Genomic DNA, 12,200 nt, shown 5'->3' on the forward strand with positions numbered 1-12,200 from the left:
TAGATTTATTTATTTTCTTCTCAGAGTGTACCAGAATGCATAGTTTATGTTAGTATTTCTAAAAATGTCCTGGGGGAGAATCCCCCCAGACCCCCCTGCTGGGGTTGGGTTTTCAGCATGCATGCCTTTTTATATAGTTCAGCTTTGATTCCATCATCTCATTAAACCTTTTTTAAAAGCATACTTTAGTTCTGTGGAGGGATATAAGGGATATATGCACTGTACTTCACTTTTATTAATATTGTATGCTGAAAAGCGTATATTACAGCACGATTTTTTGTTGAATAGATTTGAGTGCTTCAAAATGTTGGGTCGCGATGTATTGACAAAGTAAAAAGTGGGTCCCGAGGCCTGACCAGTTGAGAACCACTGCTCTAGAATATTGGCCGACTCTCCCCGGGCCTGTGAATACAGAATGCCCGAGAAGTGAGGGGGGGTGACAGCGAATTGGAGCCTGTAGCCCCGTTTTGCTGTCTTGAAAACCCAAGCAGAATCTGTGAGCATCCTCCACTTTTCGCTTCTCAAAGCGAGCGGAGATGTCACAGTTCTGTCGTCTGCCCTCAGTGTCTCTATTTGTTGTATTATGGGGCCCTCTAGTGTCTGAACACGGTGGTACCCCAGGTGGACAACCCCGGCCGACACTGCGCATGCGCGTGGCGGTGGTGCCTTCACAATCCCGTCTATTGTCCGCCTTTTGAGAGAGGCCGTAGCCGCTCTCAAAAGAGGGGCATACGACAGACTGTTTATTGTTTTTATTTTCATTTTTATTGACTGCGCCCTTGGCTTCAAGCCTGGAAACAGCAGTGGAAAATGATTTATTTTGAAACAACAATGATGACATGTGTTTGTGTGACTTAAACAGGCAGCGGAACTTGCTGTCTTTGATGTCCATTTCCCTGATGGCGGGAACTTGAGGATGACGTTCTGGCATCACTCGAGGCGGCGGGAAGATGGGGGCATGGTGGCACCCCGAAAACACATGAGCATCCAACACTGGAACGTGCTCCGGAGCTGGAGAACAGGGAACTTCCAGCTCCTTCATCTAGGAGAGGAGAGGAGGCTGTCAGGCCGCCTGCATCTTCTTCCTCGCCTGGTGGCTGAAAACATGGGTCGGCTGCGCCTGAGCGGCAGCTGCCGGAACCGGAGATTTTCTTAGCCAGCTCCCCCTTGCCTCGTGCCTGGGCTGGGGACCCGGGACGGGCTGCGGTCTCTGCTGCTTCGGCAGCTTGAACCGGGCAGGACGTGAGACAGCTTGAGTGAAGGCCTGCCGCGGGACCATTGAAGGTGGCGGCTGGAGAGCCGCCACCTTCAATGGTCTCCTTCTCTCCTTCGGGGGAGACAGAGCTGGAGAGCCTCATCTCCCTTCCTTTTTGACTTGCATCTTAGCTGCATTGAAGCTAGAGTGGAGCCAAATATTCCCTCTGGAACAATAGGCATGTCCAGAACATCCTCTTTTTCCCGGTCTGGAAGGTTCATCAGGTTGAGCCACCTGGCTCTCTCCTGTACCACCATCATTCCCAGTGCTTTGCCCGTGGCTTGGACTGCACAGCGCTGCACACGGAGGCAAATGTCCGTGATCACTGCGATCTCGTCCCACACGGCAGGCTCAGGTTTGCTCGACATGTCTTCGCAGAGCTCCGCCTGGTAGGCGGTCAGCAGCGAGGAGACGTTGAGTGCCCTGGCGGACAAAGCTGCGGCTTTATAGGCCCGTTCGGTCATCGCTGACTGGAACCGGTCTGCCTTTGCCGGTAGCACACCGGCAAAGCCGGTCTGCTCTCTCCCGGGGGAGCAGACTTCGCTCCCGGCTTTGCAGCCTGAGCCGATGAAACGAAGATGTCATCATCATCCGAGTCAGACAGGAGGAACTCAGAGGTATCCTCTTCGTCCTCCATATAGTCCAACTCCAGGACATCCTCTTTGGGTGGAACCATGGTGAGGTCCAGTTGGGAGCCCCAGCTTGACACAGCGCGGTGCTCCGCGCTCGCGGCTCTTGCCGCCACCGGGTCCCAGCCTGAAACGGCGTGGGGCTCCGGTTCAGCGGCTGTCGCTGTTGTTGAGCCCCAGTCTGACACAGCGCGGGGCTCAATCTCTGCGGCGGACGCCACCATGTCTTGATTGCCGGCTGGCGAATCAGCGGACATGAGGGGGTCCCGTCCCGACAAGCTAGCTTGGCGTGCTAACCGTTGGCGGAGGCTCTTAATGGTGAAGCGGGTACAATGCCCGCACGAGCCGGGGTTATCGATAGCCTCCCGGGCGTGTTCCAGCCCGAGGCAGGACGAGCAGACCCGGTGTGAGTCTGTGCCTGCAATCTTAAACCCGCAGCCGCATGGCCGAGCCTCCGAGTCCCTGACTCCTCTGGTGTGAGGGAGAGAAGGGTCCATCTTCGTTCGCTGGGGTGTCGGCGTGGAGTGGACGCGCTAGTAACAGGTACGTTACTGAGAAAAAAACCCAACCTTGCCGTTAGTCCGAAAGGAAAAAAGGTGACGGTGTAGACTTTATTCTTTAAATTATCTCCGTTTCATCTGGTGTGAGAGAGAAAAGAGAACGTCCTCTTTACCGTGGTGTCGGTGTGGAGGGAAGAAAAAACTAGCAACAGGTATGTTACTAGCTTGAAGAAAAAAATCAAACCTTACCGTTATTTCGACAGAAAGAAACGGCGAGGCAGATTACAATATTAACTGGTGTGTTAATATTGTTCAGTCTTCTTGCAAAGCAAAAAAAGTAACCGGCAAGCGCCCGTCGACCGAATGTTAGCTTTGGGTTCAGTCTGTGGACCGTTAAGCTAGCCCGGTTACTGATAATTTGAGATGTGCTCTGAAGCGAGAAGAGGTGTTTGAATGACGCTGCGTCGTAGCGCAAGCTACTTAAAGGGTGGGTGGATTCCCTGACGTTGACGTCAAGATCACCAGCCAATCAGGATTGGCGTAATGAAATGTATGCTTCTGTTTGCATACGCGTTGAGGCGCATCCCATAGTGAGACATTGAACGGAGTGTTATGAATGAGAACTGCTCTCATGTCAAGAAGCATCAGATCAGTGCATGCACTGCATCGTCCAATCAGTGAGCGATACACAGTAAGGGGGCGGGGCGAGTGGCTGAGGATTTCATCGAAGGATGGTCTGGTGGTTCCTCGGTTATCGCTCCTCGCTCCTCCAGCAAAAATAAGGCCATTGGGACGCTACTCAAGATGGCGCAGACATATCAACTTCCGGTGAGACCGAGACCGAGGAGCGAGGAAATGAAAAATAAGAGAAGTGAGAAGGGCCCTATTTCACCTGCCGTCGAGAAAACCCTCTCGCTGGGGACTGAGACTGACTCGGATGTGAGCATGTTTGACGTGTTACCACTAGCATACTGCACCGCTGTCGAACAACGCCAACACACCGTCCTAGTCCGATCCACAACTCGCACCCCATCATTGTTGTAGTACACAGGGAACGCAAAATGTTCCCACACACCTGATTTAAAAGAAGCAGGTGGGTCTTCTCCTGTGTGTTGTGTGAACTCGCCATAGCTAGGCTACTATATTTTCTTCTTCATATATTGTGTTCGTTTTGTTCTTGTTCTTCATTTGTTATTTACGGGCGGCTGGCTTTTAGGCGCAATACCGCCCCCTGGATTATATATAGTGTAATACTGCCCTGAGTGACAGACTTTTTTCCCACTCGTAAAAAAAAAGGCATATTCGCCGTGTGACTGCATGTGCCGAACCGTTACGTCTGAACCGTGACGTTACGGTACGGTACGAATACGGATACCGTTACACCCCTACTTCCTAGACTTCCTTTAACCAAATATCTCTCAGAGGGGCGTGGGGAGTCTCACCTTATTTGCATCTAAAGTAACATACAAAGAATCAGCACTTTTGAAACAGGGCTGAAACAGAGGGGTTTATGGGATGAAAAACAGTATAATAGGGGACCTTTAACTCTACCTTCTGGTATCGGCTCGGCTCTGTTTCAACCTTAGTCCAAGGGTTACTAAAAAGTACCAGGTTTTTTCCACAATATTTGTCAATGGAAAACCCAAAAAGAGTGTGTCCAGTAGAGTACAATGGTACCAAATCATGCAGTATAATTGTGGATAGTCTAACCTTATATCTGTAGTAATGGGCCTATTTTAAATGAAGATATTGTGATATGTGACACCTCCATTAAAATGTAACAGCAATGAGTGGAAAGAAAAATAACTCTGTCTGCATTTTACACATACTTTTGTATGTAACGATGCAGCAACATTCAGTATTTTAGAGCTTCTGCTCCAAAACATTTCGAGTATTGAATGTTCCACTCAGGATTTTATTCTTGTCACGGCTTCTAAAGTACTCAGAAGCTGATGTTTGTTTCTGATTTATTTTATTGATGTCTGCTGATGAAGAGATGCATCATTCAAGGCAGCTGAAATTCCTGTAAAATCAGCTCCTGGATGTTTTTTTTCTACATTGTAGTTGCCATGGTCACAATGTCTAATAGTTGGACCATTATAAACGGCAAAAAAAAGCTGTTGGCTTTCTGGGTGGCAAACACATGCCACGAGCACCTTAGGTGTCAGCAATCACAGTTACATTGGTACTGTAGCTACAGCTTACTGGATTGGACAGTCTCCAGGAGGCTGTTTGACAGGATGATCACTTGTGTAGATGTCTTTGGTTTCTTTACTTCATTGAGACAAATCTAAAATAAAAGCTCCAACCTGATGTAAGTCATATCAATTTGTAGGATGCCTACAGTAAACAGACTCATACAAATTAATCACTAACATATATGATGGTTATCATTATGGGTGATTTTAGGCAGGACTGAAACTCCCTCATCACCCCTACTTGCCTCCATGCCTGTCAGTTTTACCAAAAAAACCATCTACAACACATACATTGCTTACTTACTCTACCAACTCCACCAAGGGTGCTTTCTAACAAATAGCATGTTTGCTGTCCTCAAATCAGTGTAACACTGATGCATTTTTTATTTTGTTTCGACAAGCAAGATTCGGTCTATATAACCCTTTACGCTAGCTAAACACATTTATTTCTGAAAAATTTAGCAAGAAAATGGAGAATATACTTCAACAGAATATATTAAGATCTCTGTATTGCATTACTGTTGGGCATGAGCAGGAGGGAATATACAGTACATAAAGCACCAGATGATGGTCTTTTATAGACATGTTTTAAGGGTCACTCGGTTTACTGGCTGGAGGTACGATTGAAAAGCCTCAGTTATATGTGGCTGTGTTTACAATAAATGGAGAATTGTATCATTGATCTTCTTGATCTGTTGAATTTATAATGAAGTATATATCGTATAGAATCTATATTAAATGTCATTAAAGATGGCAAGGGAAAGGAAGTGACTTTGAAAGAGAGGACAAAGGGCACCCACAGGGCACCGGGGCTCACAGAAAGGGGATGATGAGAGAGATCTGTATCATCTACAATGGCCTACAGTCACCATATTTGTACCGAGTTGAAGACCTTAGTACTGAAACATATATATGCTGTTGACATGTAATTCCAGCATATATCAAAGCATTAAATTATTATTATTTTTGTTCTGAGTTGGAAAAAGCTATATGTGTCTTAATTGTGTTTAATTTAGTTGTTGGTGGTCAGCCTACAGCATGATAGATACACAGGATACACATGGGGGGAAACCTCACTACACACACTTGGGCAACAGACTCATGGTCAATAACTTAGACAACTTAATTGATATTACTTTAGTTATGAAAAGCAATAACTAGCTGGTTAGATGTCCTACTTTCATGTAAGTTAGAATATGTTAACCCAATTATATATATATTTGTATATTATTTGTTATATTTTGGATCACCTGTGCCTTTATTGAACACAATGTTGAAAGGGGGAGAGAGAGGGGATGAAACATGGTAAATGGTCAGATTCGAACAAGCCCCAATACATGGTCAACCAGCCCTATGAGTGAGCTATAGAAAATCCAAACTTGCAAATGTGTTCATTTCAAATGGAAATAGAAAACTGTTAAAAGTCAAAATTCTTAAATTGCTAATTATAATACTTTTCCATAATATAATAATATAGGAATTAATTGTGTTCGTCTTTGAATGAAAACATCCCAAGCATTCATGACTTGATGCCATGTTAATGATCAGACTCAACATAACAATGTTATGAAATAAAGTAATTAAGTGATTTAGAATAAAACCAAGAATCTGTAATTCCTTACCCACAGAACATCTGGATGTTGTAGAGTGTCGGGTCATCCTCCAGAGGAGCCAGCTGCTGGAGACACAGCTGCTCACACCCGCCGTTAAACCCATCGGAGCAGTCGATGCCGATGTGGTGGTCGTAGCACCCGGTCCCATCCTTCATAGGACTCAGCCCTGGAGGACACTGTTGGAGGAATACTGTTTTAAATGACTAATGATAGCAATTACATATTTTACTACATTCTTAGAGCTGCTTAAACTGTGAGAAGCTGCCACATTAACACTAATCCCAGATGGGACAGGTAAACAGACCAGATAACATCTGCGCCACAGAATGTAAACACTCAGATTTCTGTTCCTATTAGTGCAGCCTGTATGAGCACTGAGCTTAGTCTGTAAATGTGCATATTGCAAGAAGTACAATTTAAATCAGTCTAAATGACAACACTAGGCAACACTAGCACTGTTGGACAACACTAGGTAACACTAGCACTTTTGGACATTCCAAAGCCTACATTTATTTGAAAAGAATGATGCAAAAATCAAGGGACTGTGTGCAGTCAATTTGCAGACAAAAGTCCGGTAATGTAATGTCAGCACTGGACAACAAACTATAGTTAATGGGGAGATTGACAAAGTTATTCAGATACATTCACCATACATATGTGTAAAGAAATATGGCAACCCATCCAGTGGTTCTAGAGGTAAATGCATGTCCTACAAGGGTTACATTTTGTTTTTTATTTGGGTGAGCTCTCTATTGACGTTAACTGAAATTGCATTAGATCCACCTATCCAACCCTTTCCTTCAACCAAATGTGCCATCTCTACACCAATAAAACTGATAAATTAAATTAAATGATACGTTTCAGAAGTCATCAAGTGTATTAAGTGTTCAATACATTGTGATATTGCGATGTCTTAATAAAGTAGCAGTGCAATTATTCTGCCCCAGCTGTTCTCATTTCACACACAGCCACAGTAGGTATATTTGTTACTGCAAAAACCATACCCAGTTCTCACAAAAGGGAGTTGTAAAGTTGTATCGTGTATATGCTAGAAAGGAAATAGACTTTGCATATCACTGCCATTTGATTATTTACTGTGGCACAGGGAATGACAAGAACAGTGATGAAATGGCAGACAACCAGTGTCATTTATAATGAAACCCTTTCAAAGGACAGGGATGAGGCAAAACTGCAGGTTTACAATTCCTGTACAGTCCAGATAGGACTGTCTTTGTATTAATGAGTAAGACGATTACATTCATTTGTTTGGAAATGTGTAAAACAACAAAGAGTGTCGTACATTCACTTCAAATATTAAAATAAACAACTACATCCCTGACGTTCTCATGGAGCCATGGACAACTTCTTAATTGAAATGCATTCTGTGCTGGGGTGACTGCACAAAAGAGCTGTGAGACCTGACTTCACCCCATTTCCCTTCTTCAGTATTTCACAGGCAATTTATTTCACAGACGTGTCAGGTCAAATTCACATTATGTTTTCTGTCAGCTATTACTTCAGAGGAAACTTTGATGGAGTGCATTTTAACAAGCCAACGCACCCTCTGAACAGCGACTAGGCAGCTGGTTTCCCATAAGCGCTGAGGAATTGGCAACTGCTTATTTTTTATTATTTAGGCATATCATTCTTCAGAGGGTTAGGGCTCATTTAGCTTGTAAAGCTTGAATGCGTGTTGTGGATTCCAATACTGTGGTGCAGTGTACCTTTGTTTTAGTTGGTATAGAACTTTAAAATGTGTTTTCAGTGGCATTGCAACACTGAAGTACTTGAGATCTCAAAAGGTACGACTAGTATAAAATAACTGAGAAAGCCACGTTTTTTTCTTAAAACATTTATACATTTTGATCTTCCATTAAGTGCAGGCATGGGTTTGAGGAAGTCCTTGCTTTACTTGATTTATATCAGCTTCCATTTATGCTTTATGATACTGGCTTACTTATCATATGTTTTGCAACCGAATTACTAGTGACATCCAATCACATTCATATAAGTGTTGAACGTGGCCAAAACAACTTGATGTTCATCATTATTAAAGTATAAGTAACATATTTGTTCTGTTTCACATTACTTTCTATTGAAGCTCATGTGTTGCACAAGTTCAAGTGTGTGTGTCCTGTTTTGTTGATTCACATGTGTTCAACTTTGACCCATGGGATATGCTTGGTTGGAAATAGAGACGTAATTATTTGTGCCGTGTTATATTGCTACATTGAGTACATAACCATACTACATGACTGCGTTTACATATTGTAATCACTCTGATCAATATGTAGTCATTACCCGCCTCAGAAACATGACTTTACATCCTTTCTGTTAGCTGAGTTCAAGGCTCTTTTGTAGGACAGAAATGTGTCACCTTCATTTGATTCTGCTGACACTGTGACATTCAGGGATGTAAAGCAGATAGGTCTCCCACCCTTTTACAGTTAGAACTACTCAAAAAGTGTGAAATCTGTTAAGAGATAGCAATTTTCCCCATACATGACTTATGGCGTAGCAAATTTCAATTTCCTTGCTACCCCATATACTTTATGGGTTAGATTAACAGAGGCTCATCAAATGAACTCCCGGAGGTCGAAAGAACATTTGATTGTAGACCTAAGTACATTACATATGGAAGGGAAGGAAACTCCGGAGGGCGAAAAGATGAAGGCTTACAGTAGATGTGTGGTGTACTACAGTATATCGATGACTAGCCGAAAGGTAAAAGTGAAGGACAGAATGCTTGTGAATAATTCTACTGTAGCTGGCGAGACAGATCAGTCATGGATTTTTGCATGTGTCCTCATTTCAGGGAAAGGAAGAACAGGTTGAATTAAATACAGCTTTAAAGAAACTGTGTTCAACAGGGTTTCATTTGACAATAAGAAATAAGTTATACCGTGCAATAACCCAAATGGCAAGATTAGTAGACAAATGAAAGACTGGCCCCAGAAAGCAGGCTATGCAACGCGATGGATTGCGGAAGAGAGTCCACAAAGCTATTTAAAGGAGGGAAAGCAGATGTATGGCTGGAATATTTACTGTACTACTAGGAGCGTAAATGATGAGCAGGTGTGTAGCATTGTTTAGCTAGGGTGGCGATCAGGTGACTAAAAAAGGCGTAACATAGTGATGACATCTAACGTGGTCTGGAAAGTTCAAATAAAATGCAGGGCCAAACAAGTCAACAGTAGTGAGACACGACAGGGGTCCCAATGACCTCACTCGTTGGCTAACATCAGTGTTGAACAATTTCAATGTAAAAGGATCTAAATGTGGTCTTATGTGTGTTTTTGGGACAGTGAACATGTCACTGTCCCTATTGATTGTATAGTTGTATCAGACTGTGGTGAATAGTGTTGTAGCAATTTATCATTAAGTCTAATTTAATCATAAGTATAACTGTAACTTAATTATCTGTTTATTTCCCACTGATTGAATTAACATCTAGCCTCTAATTTCATCTTCCTTAGAACAAACCAAAGTCTGTCTCTACAACCATTGGTTTGTAATTAACATGTGTGTACGTTTCAACCGTCTGGTCAACACTTCTTGTAATGTAAATGTGCTTGCTGAAGACCTTCCCCTTCCCTCCTTCTGGAGTGTATAAAGTATTGGTATTTTCTTTGGATCAAAGGTCTGGTGATGGCTTCTTGGTGCGAGACTCTGTCCTTTCGGCTGAAATAGATTAACTCTGTTAAATGCTTTTTGACGTGTATTGACTTTATTAAACACAACTTTGCTTTAAACTTCTATTATTTGTTCATTTCTTGCCAACCAGGTTGTTAGGGTTAGGGTTAGGTGTGGAAGTGGAATTTCCTCCACAAACAGTATGCACATAGAGACAAATTGCTACTTTGCAGAATGAGTAGGGTCTATCAAATAGTGTTGCAGCTATACTGTACATTTACATTGGCTCAGAGGATTATGAATCTTAAAACTTCCTAAATGCAAGGACAGACTCTCATTTATTTTGATATTTAGGTATTTAAAGAAACTACATTTGAATGATTTAGACATTCTCAATGTTGTCAGTCCAAAAACCCAAATATTTAAAAGTTGGTTATTTAATTGTGTATCATAAAGGAAGTGTTCTGAATGTATAATGCTGTCTAACAGCAGTTAAAGTAATAGGATATGATTGATTATAGAACTGCTATGATATGTATTCCTTAAAAAGTAAAGACTTTGGGATCATTTGTATTTGTGGTGACATGAGTACAGAATGGGGACACGTGTATATTGAATGACCATTTCTTGCGAACGGATATTGATTTTGTCAGTCTTTAAGGGACCTTTGAGACAAAAGGTGCATTAGCTGTAATGCAAAGAGGACACAAGCCATTGAATTTCTTAACACAGGTACGGCACAGAGTATTTAAATCACTAGTACTCAATACATGTGTAGATATATGGTGCAGACCGAGAGGAATTTGTATCGACAGGTCGCTGCAGTGTATCTTGCCAACACAGATAGCTTGATATATTGACTTCCATAATAGGCTTCCGACATGCCGGAATAGCGATAACTCTGGGCCTTCTTCCAGTTGTCCGTAGGATGATGATCATTAAGAATATGCGCCTGCCAGAGTCTTTGTCTGTGGATTGTTATCACTCGAGATTTCCACAAATATGGTAAATAATCCTTGGTAAATCATCGATAATCCTCTGTATAAAACCACTTCCCAAGTGAACAATCCTATCCTTCAAAATGTAAGATGATTAAAAAACTTCTCCTGGTATATTTTTATTTAGAGTAAGTATGTGGCTTTGGTGGAATGCTTTTAATAACTCAGCATGACTGAATTAATGAGAAAAAACACTGATTGTCACAAAAGTCATGGTGTAGGGCAGGGGTCGGAACCGTAACCAGTGGCACACTAGTAATAAGTGGAATAAGTGTGCAAAATATTGAAATTGTATTTTCGGATCCTGAACGAGACCACCGCCAGAGCGCGTCTCCCCGTCTGCAGAAGGAAGCCATGCACTCAATGCAGCCCCGCTCTCTTTAACTCCAGGCGACTTTCTGCTGCTTTCCTCCGTGGTGCCGTGCGGATCGTTTCACCACAGAGGAAAGCACTGCTGCCGCGCCGGCACTTCACAAATTGCAGTACCCATAAGGAGCTGTACAAATGCCGCAGTTTTTGCGTGGCTGTGTATTTAGTTGAAAGCCCAGTGGCGATCTGCTCATCTCTTATCGAAATAATATGCTACACCGGGGCGGACTGGCCATCTGTGTTCTGGAGAATCACAGAACAGACGGTCGTCCTTATTATTATTATGCCGTTTAACCAAATAACCAATTAATTAAATGTGTTTAAACGGCATCATGTACGTTGCGCTGACATGTGAAAGAGGTCCACACACTGCTGCTTCCCCGCAGCGAGGCTCCTCCCGCCCTCCTGTTGACAGTTCACGAGCTTCGAGCTCTTCACAATTCACGATCGTCGGCACACTTATCACAATTTGTTTTAAATGGCACTTCATATCAAAAAGGTCGCCGACCCCTGGTGTAGGGAGTCACCACATCTGCAGATAGTGATTATAGGTGTGTTTTTTTGTATATGGCTAATAGATGATGTATTCACATTAAATAAAGGGACACGTGTCTTTTTTATATCATGCTTCCCATCCAAAACTAACTTTGATTTTATATCTAACATAATGAAATAACATGGAAATATTTGCTATGGACTTAACCTTGATTAAATCCCTACAAGTAAAGAAAATAAACGTTTAAAAAATGCCTGTATTTCACACCATTATACATCAATAAGGGTTCAGAAGTTAAACCTCTAAAAGCTTTAAGTAGTAGAAACTTCAGATATAACATGTAAAAAAAGAAAGCTTTTAAAACGGGCAGGCCTTTGTTTGTAGTAAAGTGCTGCACAATTTAAAAAGCTTTGAATGACTGCTGCAGAGAACTGAGTTCAGACAGGTGCAGAGTAGCAAACAATAGCAGAGACCTTCTTGCCTCTCAGTTCTGGACTTCCAACCTTTCA

General features: G+C 42.6%; 1 protein-coding gene across 10 annotated transcripts in view; it reads right to left on the reverse strand.

Annotated features, from left to right (window-relative positions):
• astn1 (astrotactin 1) overlaps positions 1 to 12,200 on the reverse strand; it is a 493,901-nt gene that overhangs the window by 291,878 nt on the left and 189,823 nt on the right. For all 10 annotated transcript variants that reach the window (XM_034105004.2, XM_034105002.2, XM_034104998.2 and 7 more), the window contains one exon: positions 6,205 to 6,371. In XM_034105004.2, the coding sequence (XP_033960895.1) occupies positions 6,205 to 6,371 (167 nt within the window). The remainder of the gene's footprint in view (positions 1 to 6,204; positions 6,372 to 12,200) is intronic.

The sequence above is a fragment of the Pseudochaenichthys georgianus genome, chromosome 17 (genome assembly GCF_902827115.2).
Source record: "Pseudochaenichthys georgianus chromosome 17, fPseGeo1.2, whole genome shotgun sequence".
NCBI lineage: Eukaryota > Metazoa > Chordata > Actinopteri > Perciformes > Channichthyidae > Pseudochaenichthys > Pseudochaenichthys georgianus.